This window comes from Molothrus aeneus, chromosome 5 (genome assembly GCF_037042795.1).
Source record: "Molothrus aeneus isolate 106 chromosome 5, BPBGC_Maene_1.0, whole genome shotgun sequence".
NCBI lineage: Eukaryota > Metazoa > Chordata > Aves > Passeriformes > Icteridae > Molothrus > Molothrus aeneus.
In genome coordinates, this window is record NC_089650.1 from 35,342,958 (window position 1) to 35,366,745 (window position 23,788).

The 23,788-nt window shown below is 41.1% G+C and overlaps 1 protein-coding gene across 1 annotated transcript; it reads right to left on the bottom strand.

Annotated features, from left to right (window-relative positions):
- Positions 1-1,401: 1,401 nt before the first annotated feature.
- Positions 1,402-18,264, bottom strand: MDM2 (MDM2 proto-oncogene). The gene is made up of 11 exons (XM_066550056.1): positions 18,245-18,264; positions 18,085-18,154; positions 15,688-15,762; positions 15,191-15,324; positions 14,977-15,026; positions 13,683-13,750; positions 13,440-13,533; positions 10,717-10,877; positions 9,588-9,743; positions 8,145-8,222; positions 1,402-6,638 (listed from the first exon to the last, which is right to left on the bottom strand). Exons 2-11 carry the CDS (start codon positions 18,148-18,150, stop codon positions 6,069-6,071), a joined length of 1,452 nt encoding a protein of 483 aa, XP_066406153.1. The 5' UTR covers positions 18,151-18,154; positions 18,245-18,264; the 3' UTR covers positions 1,402-6,068.
- Between the last annotated feature and the right edge of the window lie 5,524 nt (positions 18,265-23,788).

The window sequence follows — 23,788 nt, forward strand, 5'->3', positions numbered from 1 at the left end:
TTTTCCCAAATTCCAAAACATTGAGAATTGTTCTGCAATGTTTCATGCAAGCTCAGGTTCCTCACTGAGCCAACAGCTCAGGCGCCACACGACTGTAAGTCATCAGCTCAATACTAATTTCTCATAATAAAGCCACTGCTATAAATGAAGAATGGCATTTCTATATATGTTCTTTCTTACCTGGACAGAAGAGACGGCTCAGGGCTCAAATGAGGTAAAGGCCAGTGACACAGACATGTTTTAAGACAAGAAGATGAAAATGAAATGTGAGTATCTACCAAAGGGCCCTGATATGGAAGCTGGATGATAATCCACACCAACAGGCAAAAGGGAGGAATTTGTGGCTCTGAAAACCATGTTCTCCTACGGCAGAGCTGCTGAAAGCAATGTGGAAAGAGTCACTGACAGCTTTATACTGTGTCCATTTTTAACTGAATTTGTTGTGGCACAGAACCGCATACAATTCAGAATTCTTTGAATAGTTTTAGCAATGGCTTTGTACTGTTTCAACAGCCTCCCAGCCCTGCTGCTCCACTGTTGGGACTGTTGAACAGCCATGCCAGGAGCTGGCAGGCACACCAGCCAGGCACCAGCCAGCTCCAGTTACAGAGGGTGCTTTCAGCCTTCCCCTGGCTAGCCTGTACTGCAGGCAGGATTAGCAGATTCCTTTTGCCTGGCCAGTTGCGAGTCATTTTCAGAGCCCTTTGAAGCTGCCCAATTAACAGAAAATTTTTCAAGAAAAGCCAGTTAGTACCATCTCCTGTGTTTATTTTAAAGCTTTATCTGCCAGTAATTTTCTTGAGCAATTTCAAAAGTAAACCAGCAAAGATTATCTCTGGAAACATCTATCTTTTCCTGTATACAGTAAATAAAAAATGCAGGAATTCAGTTAATCCTTTAATGCCTTTTAAAATCTCTCCTGAGGCATTGGTGCCTGTCACACCAAGCCCTTCCAGCTGGGCTGTGGCACTTGGGCAGCAGCCACTTGTCTGCCAGGCAGCCACATTCAGTGTGCAAATCCACTTCAGAACTCGAAACGGCAATGCCAATAGCAATGAGGGCTGTGTGTGCAAGAGACTGGTTTTTGAATGTTTTCCTCATATCCATTTGCATTTTCTACCTTTCCTCACCCTCTGATCTGCTGTGGGTTGTTTACCACACAGAGAAGTAATTATCCACTAAATCCCATCACTGCTCCTGCCACTTGTAGCAGGGAGACCGAGAGATTCCTTGAGTTAAAATCTCCCAAACCAAAGAAATCTGACAGAAGTCAGCAGTCCAGCAGCTGAGTGGGGGCAGAAAGAGCCTGTGTGCTGGCTCACAAAAGTAAGAATCTGTGTGAAAACAAAGTACTAGAACTTCTAACAATCAAGTAATTGACATGAAAAAAAAAGCACCATGGAGTATATAAACAAATCTTTATTTAAAGCTTTTAAATGGAACACAGTACTCAATTTTCATCAGAAAAGGAAAAACTGAAAACTGAAAGATAAATGCAACACACGTGGAACTCCTCATAAATGGGTCTATACTGTGTGCAATTGGAGTGGATACTTGCATTTTAATGGTTACTGACTGTGGTCATACATGCACTGGGTAGCTGGAAAGTAATGCACCAGGTCAAGCTCTTGAAAGCATGTTGCATAGTTATTTAAATTCACTATGAGCTACTCTATTCAACAGTCAGCCCAGCTGTGTGTAGTCAGACAACAAAGACTCTGGTTTTAGAAAAGCTATTGGTATTTTAGGTGTAAAGTAATCATCATCCTGACAGCCACTATATGGCTCAAGACCAAGAAGCATCCTTTAAAAGCAGGCTGTTAAGCTAAAACATCTACTCAACAGGGGAGCCACCACCTTTTTAAGTATCACTGACAAATTTCACATGTATAATATAGCTCTAGATACACCAAAGAACCATTCATTTGAAGCTTTCAGTGCATCTATGCTAAAAAAAAACCCTAACAAAACCCCCACACTGTAGTTAAAAGCAACAATTTTTCATGTTCGGTAAATACAATCCACTATTAAAACCTTAAGCTGGGTTTTGTGCTTTGCTTGTGCAACCTTTAAAGAACAAGATGTGCCTTGGACTCTGGTATGGAGGAGCTGGAAAGGCAGGGCAGGTAATCCCCTGGAAAGGAGAGGGCTGATGCTCCAGCAAGGCTCTGCTGTGCTGCAGGACCAAGGCTGCCCTACAGCCCCTCCATGACAACGCTGCCTCTCCTCAAGTCCCATCAACTGTCCAATATAATCCTCCCCACAGGGAACCCTCACAACAGCAAATGCCCCTTTTCAGGCCAAATGTTGCACAACAAAATGCTGTACCTTCCTGGGATAAGGGATAACTCCTGTCCCACCATGTGTGTGGCAAGTTAATATGCTGAATAAATTACCTGCTTTAAAATGATAAACTCTACCTAAAGTTACACCCCAACACAACAGCAGCCTTAGATTAAGATGGGGAAGAAAAAAATCTTCACCCCTATTTCCATCCTATTTATTCAGTTTCATTAGGGTCTTAATAATTTTCTAATCTCTCTTTTGTAAGATACATTTTTCTGAAACAATTCTTCTTGTTGACACTCTCTGTAAGAACGAGGAATTTCTCTCTTCCTCATATTAGTCATAAGAGAAAAAAAATCTGAAAAAAATCTTCATACCCACAGACACTTCAGAGACAGTGACATTTGAACAAACGTGCAGCAAACAGAACTCTGATAAAATCGTACCACACTCTTAGAAGGAATGTAAGCTTTTCACCAGTGAGCATTTTGAAGCACTTTTACCCTTTCTAAATCATCTGCTAAGGGGAGAGGCACAGGACAGCACAGCCCATGATCCTGCTGCTGTGAGGTGGATTTCAATACTAATATAATGGCAATACTAACAAATAGGTAAATAGTTAAAAGATTTGTATTTAAACAGCAAGTAGGTTTGTTGTACTTTCTAAAAAAAATAAATGCAAGTCCTTGCACCATTTGTACATAACTACTGTCTACCTGATGTGCAAGGAGGAAGAGACTAAGAAAATTACTGAAAATCGCATACAGACGCATCCTGTGGGCATCTGGCCTCCCCTGCAACCTTCACGGTCATGTGCCCAAAGGCAAAAGTCATTTCCACCTTTGCAAATTAACCTGAAAGCCTCTCACCACCATCCTGCATCTCCTGGATCATCACCCCAATGTTACCAGCACCCAGAAGCAGTCAGTCAGCTCCTTGCCTGTACTGAGGGATGCAAAAGCATTCCAAAGGAAAGCAAAACACCACCAAAATATTTTCACTATGCTGAGGTTGGACCAGCACCTTCTCTATTCAATAAATCTTGTTGAGGTTCAATGCAGAAGTTGTTTTAAGGGAAGGAAAAAAAATCCATAGCCATAAATCTCCCTTCTCAATATAATATGAGTATTTCTCTGAATTTTAATGCTACATTTCTTAAAATAGTCTTCTTGTGCCTGTGATTTACTAAATAAGCATATTTATATAACTACACATGTAGCAGTAAGACTAATTCAATAAATTAGAGCTCAAAACATCAACTGTGAGCACAAGTATATTTACAAACAGCAATAAATTAAAGATTAAAACGTGTGTGATATTACATAAGGATCTCTGAAGTTTTGTACCCAAGTGTTTAGGGGCCAGAACGAGCAGGGTGCTCACTGCTCATGCCCACACAGGAGCACGGCCAGGCCGGGAGCCAGGGTGGAGGCAGAGCCAAAGGCTCCAGGCCACAGCCGGAGCCACTGAGACACAGCCCCGAGCACCAGCCCTGCACTTGCACTGGCCTGCCAGTGTCCCCAGCAGGAACAGGCATCACTTCCCATCACTTCCATTTGGAAGGCATGCACCCACACCAAACAATTCAAGGTTGCACTAGAAGTCATTAAGTATAATATTAAGCCATAGAATGTAACTCAAACCAAAACACTCAGTGATTTGCAGATGCAGAAATGAAAATGGCCCATTTCCTCCCCATTGTAGCCAGTGGAAGGTATTTCCAGGGCTATTCTCTGCAAAAGAAGGCATGTGACTGGAAAGGAATGCCGAGAGGGATGGTACAATTTGTCCCAACCGGAAGAAGATAAGGACAGCTGCTCCCCCAGCATGCAGTCACACAGCCAGGCAGCCCCTGCAGAGAAGGCATCGTGCTGAGAGAGGGGAGGACATGGGACACAACGCAGTGGACAAAGCTTCATAAGAAGATGAAATTTTAGGTACAGTCCCCATGTTATTGATGCTTCTGCATACACACATCTATAATTCTCTCTCACCTGCAGGTGCAATGAAGAGCCTCTGCAAGCCTCACAGCACCTAAGTTTATCAAATCAAAAATTAAAAAAAAAACATTAATAGAAAGTGCAAAGTAGGGCAAGTAGCTCTGTAATAGTATCCCTCTTTGAAAAAATTAGCTATCTGCCCAAAGGCCTTTTCTCTCTGAGGCTGAAGGATTATCAAATCCTATAAAACCCATTAAAGGTTTCTGCTGATCAAAAAACTTCCAATAACTTCCAGCTACCTGATGTCCCTTTACAAATTGAAGGAGGCAAGAAACGTGCAAGTAAGAATGTGAATGAATACAACTGGCATTTATATTCTGTTTACTTAAAATGAACTATGTTAGAACTTCGGTACACCACTATCTTTTACTGGCAACAAAATAGCTCAAATGTATGAACAAAATGTGAATGATCCCAATAATTCAGTCCTTACCTATAAAGTTACTACTTTTCAACCAAGTCACAACCAAAGACTTACTAAGTCTTTCCTGTATCTCTTTATGTCCTTTTCCTGAGTACTTCCAGGCGTTTGCAGCCCTGCAGTTAAGGAGAGCAGGAGTGCCAGCTCACAGGCATTAGCAATTTTATACTGCTGGTGTTAGGGAAGCAATTGAGCCTTAGCCTGTAAGATGGTAACACTGCACAATTCCTGTACTTGAACTACATCTCCACTCTTGGCACTCCCCTGACTGTTTATCTGCCATTCCCTATTGGTCAGACAATCAACAACCACATGTAAAAATAAAAGGTACTAAAAATATACAAGTCCCCTTGTAACACAGTTTTCCAAAAGAGTAAGTATCACTCACAGGGTACAGAAACTCCATGTGAAAGGCAGCTGAGTGATCTTTACTGCATCCTGGCTCCCACACTCTACCTTGCCTTAAGGCCCCCAGAACTGAGGCAGGCAGCAGACTCCCTGGGCACAGAACTGGTAAGTTTCACCAAGTTTTTGACAAAGTACAGTGAGGAGACAAGAGCTAAAAGCAGTAAAGGACAGGTCTAACAAGACCAACTTTGAATTAGCCAGCACCTTGCAAAAGATTTTCAGAATTCTCGTGATACAGATAAGAACAGTGAGTTGGAAAGACTACTGCACTTAAAAGAATGTGAACTGGAACTGCACAGCTTAATTGTGTCTGCAGATGAAGGGGAATTTCTTTTCTATTTTTATTACAGTGAATGTAGCAATGCAGCTGAATGTATTCTGCTAAGTCAGAGACAAGTGCAGAAAAAGAAAACAACTGTCCCCTACTACTACCTGACATGACGGTTCATAGCACATCCTTCATTAACCTTGTCTGTTGAGACTCGTTTCATGCTGCACTTAGTTAGAGGGGTCTGATTGAGCCTTATGTTTTCACCAAGCAACAAAAACTGGAACCTGGATAATCATATATTTTCTTAAATGAGGAATTTGCAGAAACACACACTTCAACATGTCTCTCCTCCAACAATTATTGAATTTGGGGTTTTAATGCACGTATTTAATTCAATAAAACAAATGTCACTAACTTGCATGGAACATTAAAACACTTGGAGAGGCAGGTGGTTTAGAGGACCTGGTTACTTCTACTGAGAGGGATTTAAAATCTCCAAGTTGACTTATGAGCATTAGGCAAACCTCTTAATAACTCCAGTGCAGTTATGTCAGCAATTATTTTTCACACAGAACGCGAAGAGACACAAAATATTAATTTTCCAATAAGCATACAAAAATAATCTCTTGCTCTCTTAACCAATTTCTGAAGTTTCTTTTGCTGCTTTCCAGTCAACACATGTCTAACTAAAATAAGTTAGTACAATCATTTGTATGGGCTGCCTGCACACTGGGCAGGGTTTGTTCCTCTTCTTGAGCTTTTTTGCACAGGTAAAACATGACATGAGGTGTCCCGTTTTGCCATGTACTATGCAGCCATTTTTAGGTCTGCTCTGACATATGACACACGGCTCTATGCTGGTAACAGGCAGACTGGATTCCATGCTTTCCTCTTTGTCTTGCATTTCTCTCCTCTCAGGTTCCTTGAAGTCCTCCTGACTGCTGCAGAACATGCTGCTTGATGTTGATGGCTGGGAATAACCTTCACTTTCCTGGGACTCAGAAAGCTGTATTGCTTTATCCTCATTCTCATCCACAGCTGGTTCTTTATCTTCAGTCATTTTTGTTTTCTTGCAATCAGGAACATCAAAACCTTCTCCAGACTCTGCAGCAAAGGAGGTTTCTAATTTGCTCTTTTCCAATTTCTCACTCTTCTCATCTGGAAGCCAATCCTCACGAAGGGCCCAGCATCTGTGGCAATGTCGTGGAAGCGGAGGATTCATTTCATTGCATTCGGGACACTTCCAATAATCCTTTAGTGAATCAAAGGTTGGAACAGCTTAAGCTACTTGGAACACTTACAACTGAAGTATTCAGACATTATAAACAATTTATTACTGCCAAAATAATTATTATGTTGAGCTATCAACTTGTTTACAATTTTAAAATTCCATTCAGTGGTTTTGGCCCCATTTTACAATTCTAGATTAAATTGGTTCTTATTTTAAAAGGACTCTGGCTTTCCTTTGTTTTGCAATAGGTTTATGAATAGAACAATTCGGTATTTCATACGCAAAACTGCAGAAACAAGACCACAAAATTCTTCAGCGGCCCTCATGAAAAACTCGTTAAAAAGGTCATAATTTCCCATCTTTTGGTCCATGGACTCCTGCAACAGGAGCTATTCCAGACGGAGGGACCCTTTCCCGGCGGCTGGCTGCGCTGTTGGTGCACACAGCGGCCGGGAGAGGGCGCTCCGACACAGCCACAGCACAGCAACGTCGGCCAAGGCAAACACAGACGGGAAGGGGGGAGAGGGGAAAAAAATAAAAGGGCAAAAACAAAGTGGTGCATCTGCCTCTCAGAGGTTATTCCATGGATTACAAGAAAAGAAACCGCTATTTCGTTAAAAATACATTTTGCTTCTAAGGACAGAGACCCTTCTTAGAAACAATGCAAGCTGTAGGGAAAATCGAACAAAAAAAAAAACCAACCCAAAACTTACTTAGCCAAGTCCTGAAAAACATCAGTAACGTCAAAAGCTTATAAAACAAATTTTAAGTCCTAAAAATAATGTACAGGTCTCTTTTCCTACACATAAGCAGCACTATGTTTCCAGAAGGTGGCCAGCCCTGTCTTTAACACACCAAGTCCCTCAGTCCTACAGACTATCATGGGACTGGAACACTTCACAGCTCCAACAAAATAGCTCTAATTCAAGCGTCAAATGTGAAAAATATCAATAAGGTGATAGGACACACTAGAATTAGAATGCAGTGTTTTTTCACAAACATCTCCATACTTTGCCTCAAGATTGTCAATTTCTTCCATACCTCAAGAAGGGTCTCACATGTAGTAAAGGCCTCTTTTAGAGTACTGTTCTGAAAAAAGGCTTGCCTTCACATCTCTGTGTTACAGACACCTTCATTCAAGCTGGACAATAAAACTAGGTATTCTGACTTATAGGGAGAGTTTTTTAAATGTACATGACTAAGATTTTAATTTTTTTCCATTTTGTGTAGAAAGTCAGATTTAGGCTCCAAATAATTTCCTTCCATTAAGTCAAGGAAATGGTAAATTAGTGTGGGATGGGGGTTTTTTAAATGGATTAGGAAGTTTATTACCCATTTTAAAAAAAACTCCAAGGTTCCTTAATAATCACAGTAATTAAAACATTGTATTGGAACCTTCACACATAGACAAAGTCAATTTAATTCTTAAAAAATCACGGGTAGCAATAGAACTAGTGTATACCTTCTGATCTATTCTATGTCAGTTTACCCAACTTACAATGCTTCACCAGACAAGTTTTTACTCACAGCTAGAGAAATCTCTGGATCTTCATCAAATGAATCAGCATCACTATCTTCATCCTGGTAAATAGTCAGCTGATAAACCTGGTTTAAATTAAAAAAAAAAAAATATATATGTATATATAACTGGCTTTTGGCATTTAATTAAAAACACAAATATTTTTAACCTGCTAAGATTTTCAGATAGCAAGCTACTGGAGAGTCTCCAGGGATGGACTATTAAGATTATTAATGGATTAGAGGAGCTCTCATGTGAGGAAAGGCTAAAAGAGCTGGGAATGTTCAGCTGGAGAAGGCTCAGGGCAGAGGGTGCCTGATCAATGTGGGTAAATACCTGAAAGGATGGCATCAAGAACACAGAGCCACGCTCTTTTCAGTGGTGTCCAGTGGCAGGACAAGGGGCAACTAGCAAAAATTAAACACAGGAGGTTCCCTCTGAGTATCACGAGACACCTTTCACTGTGAGGATGAAGGAGCACTGGCATGGGTTGCCCTGAGCACCTACAAAGCTATCCCTGGAGATATTCAAGACACCTGGACATGGACCTGGGCAATCAGCTCTGCCTGAGCCAGGGCAGGTGGGTAAGACAACCTCCAGAGGCCCCTTTGAACACCAGCCATCCTGCAATTCCCAAAACTACTGTCTGGAGCAGGGGCTTTCCTCCTCCAAGATACCATCCTCTCTCAGGGTGCAGCTCTGCTCTACACTACAATTTGGCGTACATCAGTACAGTCAGTCCCATTCAGCCTCTCAGTTACCACAATCACGTATTTCCCTGGTGAATTCTGCCTCTGGTACTCACCTAATCTTGCCATGAGCTGATTAACCTCTCTAAAATAACAGAAAACTAACCCAGGAAGAAAACCCTACATACACTGTCACTTCATTCCGGACATTCTAGAAATCTCTTGAAAATTACAGTAATCACAATTTTTCTGTCTTCCTGCTTACTAATGAAGATTCCTAAAACTTTGGTTCAACATCTCTATGAAACATTTACATTCATAGAGGCAAAAAAACTTGGACATATCCCTTTGGAAAGAGTTACTCAGAAAGGTTTCCTTTGGTATCAAGTGTTGTCAAAGCTCAACATGGACTTCTAGAATTAAAAATGCAGGAAGTCTATAGTACACATGCTGCCACAGACTTCAACAGCTGGTGAGAGCAGTTAAGCACCCAGACTTTCCTATCCAGCCCTTTTCAGAGCCTGCAGAAAGCCTCAGCACCGTTTCAGTCGCTGGCTGGTGGGTTGTATAAAGGTGACCCAATTGCACCAACATGTAATTTGATTTAATGAACAACTGGCTGCAGATTGTGACACCAGTACATGCAGTTTGCAAATATACCTGCAGAGTTCTCCTTGGAAACGTACAGGAATTTTTCATGTTGAAACTCCTTTTCCTTCTCATCCCCTCCCCCCAGGGTCAAACAAGGAAAGCAGATAGTACCTCATCATCTTCATCAGTTAGCTCCTGCCCTTCTTCATTATGGCTATAATCTTCTGAATAAATAGACTCAACTTCAAACTCCACACTGAACTGGTCTGATACAGAACCATGGTCAAACCAATCTGAGTTTTCGCTTAATGAACTAGCATCAAGATCCTGAGGAAAACAAAAAAAGAAAGCACACATTCAACCTCACCAGTCCATATACATAAGATTACTGATAAAACTGTACTACTCAGTATAATTAGCTACGGAAGAAAAAGGACCAGCTGCTGTGAGACACAGTACTTTTAATGAGATAAACAAACTATAGGTGGGTAAAAAGAAAGCTAGGTCTGGAAGCCTTTTGCTGGCCCTAATAAGAAACTGCACTCAGCCTACAGGCAGCTGAAAGGCTGCAGTCATTATTTCAGAAAGTCCCTCCTAAAAAGTGAAAGAAGAGATGCAAGAAGATGGTATCTTTTGGCTGCGTGTCATTAAATTCCCTATTCTCATAAACTTTGTTTAATCTGAGATCACGGCTTAACAACTACAAAATATGAAGACTGAAAATACAGTATTAGTGCTGTCAATTGAGAACACAATATGTGACTAGGAATACTGTTAGTTCAGCTCTTCATGACTTAATTGAACCACAAATTTGCCCTGGTGTTTGCTAAAAACAATACAAAACTTCTGAATAGTGGCATGGCAAATTAATACAATGCACCATCAGCACCCATTCCACTGGGTACAGTTACCAAAGCTGTACCAGAACTAACATCTAACACTGAATTATGGAATATCTATGACTCTTTTTGTCTCTTAGCATTCTAAGAAATATTTATTTTAAAACACAAAATATGTCTGACTTTTTTCCATACTGTGCAAGTAGCGAGGATCTTGGTTTTTAAAGAACATTCAACATTAATATTTTTAAAATTTCACTTCAGCTTTGCCAGCAGACCTATGAAAAACCCCACTCCACCCACACACCTACTTTTCTTTCAACCTCTTTTCTTTCCTCAGACACCACTGAAGGCACTGCTGCTTTTAATTAAGAACATTGTGTTTTCAGATGCATGTTTGCACTTGTGGCATTTGCAAAATTTGTACCACAAAAATACTTTACTTTTCTATTTTGACTTACAGGAATGGAAAGAGAATCTGTTGAATCACTGCTATTGCTTCTTTCACGGCACAGACCACTGACTACACACCATGAGAGACTTTCATCAAATGTCACCGAAATGTTCTCTGACTTGTGTCGCTTTCTTCTGTCACTGTGCAGGTCATCTGAAGAACTTTTTTCTGAGCATAGTCAAGAATTTTTTTTATTACTCAAAAACATCTATGCAATGTGCAGTTTTGAATTTTCTAAACAGAAGCTTAAAACACAGTTTACTACAAAGAAATCTAGTAAAGTAAAATATTACAGTATTTTTTTTTATGGGGCAAAAAAGACACTAATACTTATTTAAAAAGACACAATAACTCTTATATCCATACAGTGTGAAACATTTCTGAAACCAGTATTTCAGGGGCTGGCTTTCCCCACTTGTATCATCAGTACACTTATAAATGGCAGTCTCCACAGAGAAGACAACCACAAATTTAAAAGAATTTTTACTCCACACACAACTTGTTAAACCCTTCCTAATTTTAAAAAATACAATTAAATCTTACTTGTCCTCACTCCCTCTACAGGCAACAGACAGAAAGGCACTTTCAGAGGGCTGTGGAGTCCACCCAGAACTTGTGGGGAGATAGAGCAATTAGCTCCCAGTTCACAGGCATACAGAACACCTTGTGCTAAGCAAGGTAAGTTCAGGTTCTTCAAGTTTCAGACACCTCAACATATTTATCAGTGAATAGTTGCGCTATATGTAATTGTATTTACCCAACAAGATTTTTGTAACAAGCTCTTAGAACTTTCATCACACCCTAGCAAGAAAATTTTCAAGACATACTATGCAAAAGCTGAACTCTGAAAGCATTGCTTTAAGCTCTGCTTACAAAGCATGCTTGGTTTGAAGGCAGAAAGACAATGCTTCGTAAATACATCGTGTTTTGGAACAATCACCTACAGCAGCGTGAAGACTAAGGGCACGCCATTTTAGGGGTAGGTAAGTCAAAATTCAGCTCCATTGACTTCTAGAGCATTTGGTAAAAAACAATTTTATAAAAAAATGTGTTGCAAATTCAGCATGTCAGTGCAGCGGAGTGAAAACCTCCCAAGATGTCAACCACTTTTGGTTCAAGAGGCCTCGGTACGAGCCTGCTGACTCCCCAACAGGTGCCTTTTGCACCCAACCCTCTGTTGCCCACCTTCTCCCTCGCCTTGCAAATCACACTGTGACAATCCACAAGTCTTCAAGTCTTGAATCTTTCATTGTTAAAAAACAAAAAGGAAAAAAAAGGAGAACAAAACACTTGTACATACTTTGAGACTTCTCTTACTCTCCCTTGGTGCTTCTTGGCTCAGCCCCTTTCTTTTCTTTTCTTTTTTCCGCCCTGAGAGCCCCACCAAACTTGGTGCCCCCAGGCCCAAAGGTTGCTCCTGTCCATCGTTGTCCTCATTTAGTTGTCATGGCTCCATGCCGTACTGATACTGTATCACCACAAGGTCTCTATACTCTATTTAAGGGGCTCCAAAGGAGCCACTACTATCCCAATTTAACAAGAATAGTGGTTTAAAAGGAAGATTTCCTATAAATTAGAAAAAAAGTGTATATAAAAACACTATATTAAAAGAACTCTTAAGGTTGTAACAAACTAATAAATGGATGCAAGGCAAGAGTTAATAATCAAACCTATAATAAGTAAGCACAACCCAGGACCTTATGTGATCTGTGCCATGCCTAAATATTACAGGTTGTGATGTTTAACCAAGACTTTCCATCCTTTCATCAGTTTTAGTTACAACATTAAAATGTTCTTTTAATTTAGTGCAAACCGCTCAGCAACGCAGCACTGGTTTGGGACTGACTTAACGTAACAGTGGCCTATGAGGGACACAAAAAATACTACTTGAAAGCTGAGGAACTGAAAAATGCTCCTGAGCAAGTGAAGAAAAGGAAGTTCTATGCAGTGACAGAAGGTTATCACTGCCCAGGTAAGTGCATCACCTAGTCTTGAGGCAAGACAGTAAGTGATGGAACAAACTAATGTAAGAAATTCCACAGAAGAATATTTACATAAAACTGTAGAGAACACTTCCATTGAGAAACTAAACCAGGTGTACAATGACCAGATTGTTATTGCTACTTATCAGAAGAAACATTTTGTGTTTTGAAAATGTATTTGCCAGTGATTATTGAATAACCACAGTAAAGACAAAGGGGAGGCAAATACGATGCTTAGGTCACCAGATGTTTTAACAAGTGCTTAATTAATGGTGAGGTACCTGAATGTATCAAAAATCATTCTGTGTTACTACCACACCTTTGTTGCCCCCAACCAGTTGAAATCCAAAGAACTGGCTTTAGTGAACAAGCAAAATTTCAAATTTTGTGGCTGTCTACAGAGGGAATTGAAATTAATTTGATGGTATCAGTAGATTTAAAAAAAGTGTTCTCATAATGAAGATAACACAACTGATAAAGTTCTGCTGATGTGAAAAAGTTTAACAGAGCCGTGGAGTAAGTTATTCCATCATCTTACTAACAATTCTAGACATCCAAACTGTAACATGACACTGGAGCAATGCAAGAAATTGTGTTTTTCTTTCAGACTGAACATTTTGGTTTAGATAAGCAGAGAAATATGAGTAGTATTTGCCAGCAACTTTCAAGTCAGCAAGGCAAGAGAATGTAGCTTTTCCCTCTAAGTGGCCATGCTACTGAAAGCTCTGCATCATAAATCTGCAGATACCAGATTCACTGTGTGTCCTCCTCCTAGAAGATGTAGTTGGTCGGGAAATCACGCTTGATGAAGTCTGGTTCTCTTCTAACTCTTGCCTAGATTCCTGAAAACAGAAATACTGAGTAAGCCTGAGCATAAATATAAGGTAAAATTCAATAATTAACTTACTAAATTAAACCATTGACACTATCATGCAAAACTGAATAGAATGTACAACTCGGAAAATTTATCGAAATAAAATAAAAATAGCACCTTAACAACATTTTCTTCCTCAAGCTGAGATGTGGCATCATCCTCAGGTGTGTCGCCAAGGGTAGAGTCTGAAACCAAACCAAAATAAAACTCATAATACAATATAGCAGAAAAACTCAATTTCAGGCTGAAAAAGTAAATTCTAAGTAAAACTTAAAGTCCAGACATTTTGCAACAATGGAAAAAACACACTGCTCTTTTGTTTTCCAGGTGTGTGCAGCACCTTCCCTGTAACATTACTGAAGTGGAAATGTGAGGAGAAAGAAGAAATGTCAACTGAAAGCAGCTCAGAATTCTGTTACAAATGGCTTCAAATGAAGTCCGTGCATAAACTGTGATTCCGCAGATATGAAAGAATATAGGCAGGAAATGTAATTACTTGCTCCTCTCCAAAGTGCTTTTTACTACTTGTCTTATAGGAACCCTGAGTTAGAAAGACATACAATAGAAGAAAAATTAGCTGTTGTTAAAGATATGTGCTTACTAACAGACAGATCCTGAATTAATAAAGAGTCTTTCCTGAAAAAATACTTGGAAGAAAAATTTAAGTTTGCAAGCTTAACAATGGGGATGACAAAGAGAGCAGCTGAACACTTGCCTTTAGGAAAAATCAGAAACAAAGGGTATCTTTATAGAGATTTAGAGGCCAATTTACAAAATGGTTTCCATTGTTTAACTTCTGCTTCAGACGCCATATTAGGCAAAAATTACAGCTATACTGAGCATTTTTTATACTGCAGGACTGTGTATAACAACTCTGCATTCAAGGAGTGGCTATCCACAACATCACCACTAAGATACTTAAAAGTATACAGCCCATTTAAAACAGGGCGGAGTATAGCTCAGAATGACCAGCTCTAAATGTACTTCACATTCAGTTGTGAAAATTAAAACAGAACTTTAACACAAAAAAGAGGCTTTGCCCTAATCTTATTGCTGGCATAAGTTTAAGAAGCTTATTTTTCATATTAAAACTTGGTATGTTGTTGAAGGCTTTATTAATAACAAATACAAGCAAATTACTTAAGTTTGTAATTTAGTAGCCTTTTTGTTCAGCTCTCTGTTTTTTCTGGTTCTAGTCCAATAAAATTACCCAATTTTTTTCTCCTCCTGAAAAAACAAGTGTTTGCTTTTGTTCACCATTTGTGATTGCACTGGACTATAGTGAGCAAAGCCAAACAGCTAATAGTGGAGAGCTCACTGTTATCTGATCAATGCCTGCAAGATTCATTATGTAAATTCTATTTTCCCTACTGCTGTTTCCCAAACAAATCACCCTCCTAAGCTAGCTTACCTTGTTGATTGATTGCTATCAGATTTCTGGAAATCATTGAATATAGTCTCCTTAAATAGGGATAAAGAAAGAGATGGTACAAGTTAGCTACATGTAACCATAAAAGAGAGCTTACCATCTTTGAAGATGCGAAGAAGAGTTAAAAAAGGGACATATGCATGATGGTCTTCATTATTTCCCAACAAGACTCTCAGAAAAGAATCCCATTTTTTACCTGTGTTCTTTTACTGAAAAGCTTGTTACTCCAAATAACTCCCCCAGGAGATCATTTGCACAGTGTACAATATGCTGCTGTTTTTCATCATATAATTGCTTAGACATAATATATTGTCCAATATAGAATATTACCTGTGAAATAAATTAAATACAGATGTTAAATATCCAGGTTATTTCTTAAAGTGTAAGAGACAAAGCATATTAAATACATTGAAATTTACTCTTCAAACTCTGCCTAAAACTCTATTTGAGCTGACAGATTTTCATCCATCATTCCAGAAGAACACTACTACTAGCCACCAGAAACTTTTGTTCAGATTTTTGAGAAACTTGCTAAATACCCAACGACAATTCAGCAGGAGAATAAACACTGTCTTATCTCAATTTCTAGACATGAAAAACACTATGAAAAACACTGCCCCCCTCCATTTACCCAACCCAAAACAATCTACCTGTACTCACTGTAGTCTATCTTTAGTGGTTAAAAGTTCTCACCTCCTTCATAGTAAAAGTGTCCTTTTCAGCACCAGCTAACTTTAACAATTTTAACAACAGTGGCTTTGGTTTAACCTGTGTATGAAAGGAGAAAAAATACACTAATTATTCACCAAAAAACCCCATTTATTTATACCAGCTGTTTTCCTCCTTCTGCATTAATCTGATAGGCAAACATACAACTGCATTAAAACCTATCTTCATTCAAGTTTTTCACTTTGCAAAGTTCAAACTTAAAAGCAAATATTATGAACCAAATCATACTAAACTTCTCATACACTGTTCATCTTAGCTCAAACCCCAGTCTTTCACTGTCCCCTGGTTTCAGCTGGGATAGTTAATTTTCTTCCTAGTAGCTGCTACAGTGCTGTGTTTTTGATTTAGAGGAACCATAATGTTCCCAGCACACTGAAGTTTTTGTTGTTGCTAAGTAGCTACACTAAATCAAGGACTTTTCAGTGTCCCACACTCTGCCAGTGAGGATGTGCACAAGCCATGAGGGAACATGGCCAGCACAGCTGACCTGAACTGGCCAAGGGGATATTCCATACCACAAAATGCCAGGCCTAGTGCTATGAACAGGGGAGTTGGCCAGGGGGTTAAACCTCAACATACTGGTAAATACAAACTCCTTAACTGGAGCTACAGAATTTGTTTATTAGTTCCAAGTCCAGGGCTGGGTCCTGGGGAACTCAGCTTCACTCCTTTAACCATTACCACAACTCCCAAAGGGGAGGGAGGATGGAAACAGAACTCTGTGACTGCTAGGTCCACAGTGCAAGTCATAAAACACTGGTCCACCTCTTTCTTAGTCTCTTTCTGTGACAGTTTCTGAGATTTTGATTTTGCATTTGCCAGCTGGGCTGCTTTACCTCTGAAGACTTTTCTTAGCTGGCACCAGCAGACCCTGTCCCTTCTGTCATACTTCACTCACTCCTACCTCTGCAATGGCCTCCCACCCAGTCACCGTGCCAGCAGTTTAATCTGCAGTCAGTCTGTGACAATTTCCAAGGCAGAGGAAGGAAAAGTTTAACAAGAAAAATGACTTCCCCCACACATACATACAAACTGCACTGTCCCACACAGCTGAGCCAGCACCAGTGCAGCAGATGAGAACAAGCTGCAGGGGCTGCCACAACAGCAAAGCCTGTGAAGCCACTGATGCTCCCAGAGCAGTATATTCCAGAGTCACCTCTTTAACAATAGTGTAACCATTCTAAAACCGGGCTAATATTTAGCTATCCTGATATATTACATAGCATAAAATGTAAAAAAATAAACACACAGAAAGTAAAAAAAAAAACCAACAGAACAGGGAAGTGTGAATAAAATATCATGAGACAAGGAATTAATGTTTGAGGAAGGGTGGAGGAGGGGAACTACCCTTCATTCCATTCCAAAGACCCACTAAAACCAACATAAGTTTCAGTGAGTTAACAAGATATTAGCTGCAAGAATTACACATCATGAAAAAAATAACTAAACTCGTGGACAACATTAGCTGTCCATTCACCCCCTCCTAAGAACTGAATTATTTAGAACATGTGTCATATATACTAGTTTCATAAAGGAAGCAAACAAAAACTTATTCAAGTACTACTGACAGTTAAGCATAGCAAGGCACAGTTTCAAAACTGAATCCACACCTAAGCCCACTTTTACTCCCCAGCCCTCTCCTCCTGTCTCCTCCAAGTTCTGCAGCCGTGCAGGTCTGACAGCAGACAGTAATATCACAATATGATGATATAAAAAAAAGGAAGACCCAAATGAAAAAAATCAATTTTGAACAGTCTGCTGTTCTGCAATTTCACTTTTTTGAAGTTCTACTGTCAAGTCCACACTTTTAAGCTTAACCCTTCTACACAAGATAATTCAGTTCAACCATCATTGTACATATGCAGTTTTGTAACTTGCATTGCAGGTGTAAAAGGCTTCAATCCTCAGTAAAACTAAGGACAAAACAGCAGAACTGTCACTGTATTATGGAAAGCCTAGAAATGCAAAGCCATAACACAAGTCGAAAATCTTCCCATTATTTCACCAAGAGTATGTTTTGTACGATGGAGATTTTCCAAAGCTCTTCAGCTATAGGATCTTTAACAATTACCACCCAAAATACTTACCACTATCAAATCGGATTATAGGATTCTTTTTATTAAAAGAAAGCAAAAAACATCAAACGTCTCCAGGAAACATTCTAGACCTATACCATCACCCTGTACTCTCAAATACGCTGAAAATTTGCTTCCTACAGAACCAAAGAGAACCACCTTCACTGGCTGGACTTCTCGGCTTTTCTCCAGCCATCGCTCGGTAAGCACAGGGATTCTTCTGAATTAGCCGCTAAAAACTCTGCAAAAAGCACGCAAAATAACCACGCGCCCAGCAGCTACTGACCAGCGCCTCTTGCTCCGAACCGGCGACAGAGGGATCCGTAAGGGAGGACATCTTGGTATTGCACATTTGCCTGCAGTGAACGGAGAACAAGCTCAGATCGCGGCACGCAGCGACACAACCCGGGCGGGCGGCAGCCGCCAGGCCGGCGGGGCCCACTCACCTCGGTGCTTGCTCCAGCCCGCACGCTGGACTCCGGCGGCGGTGTTTGTGCCGGGCCGGGCCGGGCCTTATATAGCGCTGCCAAGAGGAGGCAAGTCAGGGCTTAGCTCCGCCGCGGCCCGGCTCGGCCCGACATGCCTGAGCATGACCCGCAGCGCTGCCGCCGACTCACCGCGGGGGGCGGGCGGGCGCCACCGGCCCGCGCTGACTCACCGCGGCCGCCGAGCGCGGGGGGGGCTGGCGGCGTGGAGAGACGGCGCCGTGGAGGAACAGCGGCGATCCCGCGCCCCACACCCGCCCGCCCGCCCGCCCGCCCGGCGCGGCCTGGCCTGGCCTGGCCTGGCCTGCCTCCGTTCCCCCGGCGGGAGCCCCTCCCCCCAGCACCGAGGGCCCCACGAGCCACCGGCAAGACCCCCAGCGCCCCCTCGGCCCCCGAGCGAGCCGCGATCGATCCCCACGCACCGCCAGCCACGCCCGCTCCGCTGCCCGGCCCGCGGCGGGCGGAGCGCCGGCACCGCCGGGCCCTCTAGCGCGGCCCGTGCGCGCCGCGCACGCCGCCCGCCGCCATGTTGGTGCCCGCAGCGCCCCCTGGGCCCGCTGGCCGCGGGGAGCGGCCCCGGGGAGGGAAAGGCGCCCCCCGCCCGCCGCGCACCGGCAGCGACACAGGCCGGGCCGGGGCTGCCGCGCCGCCCGCCTCAGGCCGAGCAGCGCCTCTGGGCACCAGCTCCACTTCAGCGGCCGCCCATGCTTTCCAAGTTGGTTTTATTTCCAGAGGTGGTTAAGACATGGAACTAGGAGAAAACTTTGCATCCAAAGATAATTGGACGTTGTCGTCCTATGCTCTTTGTCATCTCCCATTCTACAATTTTCTGAATCTCAAATGTAGGGCGTTTGGAAGTATGTTACTTTCACAGGTACTATAGTTGCTACACTTCAACTCGAACTGGTTAGTTTTTAGTTTGCCGTTTCTAATTCTCAGGTTTTTTCTTTGCCCATGACGTTTTGAAATTATTTTTGGATAATGAAAAGCTTTTTCCAGAGAGCATGAGTGGTGCAGACAGTGTTTAAAGATAGGCTAGAGCAGAAGGAGTGTAATGCTACTTTTCCATGACAACTAACTTGTCCAAACAAGCAGTGGATAACTGCCTGGACTTGTCTGAGCTTCTCAGCAACCATGGCACCTTGTAAAAATTCCAGCAACGGTTTAAATCCAGATATTTGTGTGACGATGGATTTTCAAGATGACCTTGTTATCTCTCTGGAGCATAAAGCTCAAGGTCTAGTGAGGGACAACCGAGAAGCTGCCAGAATTTTGCAAAGCCTGCTCACCTCCTTTTAGTGCTGGGATTTCAAGGCAAACAGAAATCTGTTTCTAGTGGAGTCAAGAATGTCCTGCAGCAGGCAAAGTCTGAGATCTGCTCTTTTCCACCCAGCACCCCAGTCCCTGAGATCCTTAGCTAGCTAATTTCATTCTTAGGAGAAAACTCCATCTACACAAAAATGCAAGAGGAAGGAAGTGAATGGCTACTAAATACCTCAACTACTGATGTTCAATCTTGTCGTCATGCAGACTACACAGAAACTATTTAATTCCAATGCAAAATGTATTTTACTGAACAGAAACTAAACCAAATAAAACTGTTTATGTAATTCTCCCCAAGCCATCACATTATTGACCCTCATCTTAAGTACAGTATCATTTTGCTATGGCTGTGTGGCAATTAAAGAGCTTTTTAAAATTAGCAATAAATTTTCTGTAGTCTAAGACTTGCCAAACTCATAACTATAACTTTCTTTTTCCACTTCTCTACCAATAAGCATCTTGTGACCAATGACTTTGAGTCTGAGATTATTTAAATAACAACTTCCTTTACTGATTCATTAACTGCTAAGGATAAAAAAACCCAACAGTTTCTGTCTAGATTTTTTATCAGCCTTCAAGGACAATCTTATCTCTTTTCTCCAACAGACTAATCTTGAGTTAAGGGAGGTTGCAAGCAGGTAAAATATGCTGTCTGTGCTAGGATAGGGAAAGGGGGATATTTACTGATATGCAGTGCTGCAACACTTGTTTGTCACTAATACAGTTAGTGCTGCTATGTGATCAACATACATAATTATTTTCTTGTGCTTGATTATTCAGGACAAGTATAATTTAAAAGTTTTACTTGAAGGATGAGTAATAAGCTTCTGTAGTTACAAGAGCTGTCTTCTCCACTATTTGAGGGTTGTAAAAAGAAAAGGAGATGTCACTACACCTGTGTACTTTACTTCTAATGCTACAGAAAATAACCTGGAGTAGTTAAGGCCCAGCTGTCTTAACTGGAGGTACCCACTTTACATTGTGGTTAGCTAACATTGTATGAAACCCTTTTCCATATAAACTCAGATTCTAACTGTAGACATTTTACTGTTTAATGCTTACAAGCTAAATTTCTGGCAGCTGTTCATGAGCTCTTACCTCCCTCCCACATGGACTCAGTTCAGGTGTGTCTGCTCTCCAGCACATTAACTCCAGCTGCTTCAAAACCACCTGGACATAGAATAATCCCACATCAGAAAACAGCAGCTCTTCTACTTTTGTATAATTGGTGTATTTATTCCTTCATCCATCTGGGAGAGCTTGGTAATCTGTCTGCCCAAATCTGATTCCTGTTTAGTAGCAGCACAGTCAGCCACAAGCACAATTAAGCAAAACAATAGTGTATGCCTTCAGAAGGGAAGCCAACTGGCAAAAATACAAAACAATTATTTTGAACTTCTGCTCAATATGAAGGGGTTGGGTGTTTTTTCCCACTCAAGTTTTCTGTTTAGTCTTCTTTTGAAAGAATCTCATGGAACAATTCTAAAGAACTAAAAGGGAGAAATCTCAGGAAAAGATTCCTCTTACTGTCAAACAGTTTTTGTTAAGCACATCACTGAGTGAAGAAACAGGTTTTTCTTCTTAAGCAGGGGTGAAGTATGTGACTAGGTTGTGACCAAATCCTGCTTTACTAAACTGTGAAAATTAAACAATCCAGTGATATCTCCTTTCCTAGAAATACTTGATTGTATGTAATTAGATCAGAAAACTCCCAGTATAATCATGCTCATCTGCCTTATGTAATCAAACTAGGATGATGCCAATTCAGTTTAGAATTTTTCTTTTAATTCAGTGTTCATTTGTCATTCAAATGTGCTGTTCAGTCCAGCACAAAAAAACATTTCTGTTCAAGGGAGTGGCCCAGAAGGGTGTGTGGGGTGTCCTCAGGCTAATAGGACTCATGTGAAACACTGAGGTATCTTTCACTCTGAAACTGAAATGTATTCAGGGACAATCTAGATCCAGGAGAAGCTGAGAGCAAACACAGCGTGCAATCCAAATCCAGTCTGTTTGGAATGCTATGCCTGGAGAGAACTACAGCTGATGATGAGGTCAGGCCTGAAGTACTATTCAGGTCAGGCTGCAGTCTAGAAGTTAGAGGAAGAAAAGACAAAAAATTATTTAAAATGTCTGACTGTTAGTTGAACTGTTTGTTTCTAACAACAAAACCCAGAAGGTATTTTATTACACAACCAGCTTCTTAACTGAGACCCATTCTATGTACCTGATCATTTATCTCCCAGAATTGTCCCAGTCTTGCTAACCCAGCTGCCCACATCTCCTCTGCATGCTCCATTCTTGCTTTCTAGCTGCCTCTTATACAAACAATATATGCTTTGCTTTGGGTCGCAGCATCTATAACAACCTTTCTTGCATACCTTCTTGTGGTCTGCTCCACAATTTAATATTTGGTTGATGCAGTCTTACTGACTGGTGTATGATTTTACCTGACACAGGATGAACCATCCATTCCTGACAAAACCTCAGCCCTTTTCCTTTCCTAATACAGTTGATTTACTGATGAATTACAAAGTCACCTTTCTGCTGGCTCTCTATGTTTGAGAGCACAACTTCTTCAGTAGCATTTTTCGCGTACAGTTGTAGCACATGCAGGTAAAAAACAGTGCAAGTAGCTAGACAAGTAGTTTGGAACATTTACTAGAGGCATTATTATCATAGCCTGACCTGAAACCCTCAATGCTAATTTGAGTAGTTTCCCTCCACTAGTTCGTTGCCATCACAAACAGGGCTAAGTTATCAACCTTGGATGTATATTCCGAAGCCCGCTTTGAAAGTAGATTTGCTGTGAAGAGTTTCCTTGAGATTAAATATCCCCCTCATTCTTGCCAAGTCATCCTTCTGAGAAACCACATTGTTTACCCAGTCTTTTTTTTTTTTGCCCATATGCCTTCTCTTGATTCAGGTGGATCCTGATCACAAGTCAGTTATTGCAGGACCAGGAGCTGACATGCAATAACTTGTTGCCAAGTGAGAGAAGTGTTTTACAGTGCCCAGTTGCCTGCCTGTGAGTTAGTACCTGTTTGAACACAAACATGAAACAACAGCATGTAAGTAAGGAGCACATCATGACGCTGAAATAGAAACAGAAACAGTTGTCTCTGTAGAGCAAGAGAATAGTAACCTCAGCACACACTCAGAACTGGTGTAGAACTGAGCGGCCCTGGGAGGAGTTTTGTGACCCACAGAGATGCAACACAGTTCCACTGCAACAGCAATAATGGTTTACCTGCTTGTTCTGAGCTGGATTCCAAGGCCCTGGAACATGACAGTCACAGAAATCAAGGGAAAATGTCATGTTTTCCCCCTGGGTCAAATAAAAAGCTCTAACACATGTTTTACATTCTCACATCTGCAGTAAGAAACACTAAGGAAGGGGAACTTAGGTGTCTTGCAGTTCAGGTGCCAGACACTGGTTGGGATGATCAGCACTTTGAGCTTTTTTTTCATGTTCATCTCTGATTTTCTCTGCTTTACTTCCAACAGAGTTTTCTTCCCAGTACTACATTCCTGTATCCTTCTCTCCTCCATGTCATTTCTGCTTCTCAGATTTTGTTAATATTTCCACAGTGTATTTTATATATATATACACATACACACTTTAGAGATACAAGAAGTCGCTTCATACAAAGAGCTCACAAACTATTCTGCAATTACTCTTATGTGTCCTGATTTTTGGTAGTTATATGTGAAAATGTTTGTAAAATTGGATCAATAAAGAAGCATATAGCAAGAGGGTTTGCTCCTTTTTAAAAGTGCTTTAATATCCATATATTTCACACTCTGCTTTTCTTCTTTCATTGTAGAATTTTAATTTTTCATAGCTTCTACGTGAAAGCCAGCTGGTGGCTGTTTCCAGTCTGCGGCATGCATTAGCCTGAGAAGGACTGTGATGGGGCCATCTGCACCAGACACATTTGAATAAGTAACAGGTAGTTCTTGTCCAAGTCCATGACTTGGGTTTTTTACCAGATTTTTTTTTTCTAAATATGAAATAGCAAAGTTAAGGAAAATCCCCCACTCCAGCTGCCTTTCCAATTGAAATCTCTTTTCTAAGTACCATGGGCAGTACAGATCAGAATAACATCCAGAGTCTTTATCAGGAAGGCAATATTTGAAGAAAGGAAGTATTAAGCCAAATGGTACATGAATTTTTGAAGGCTG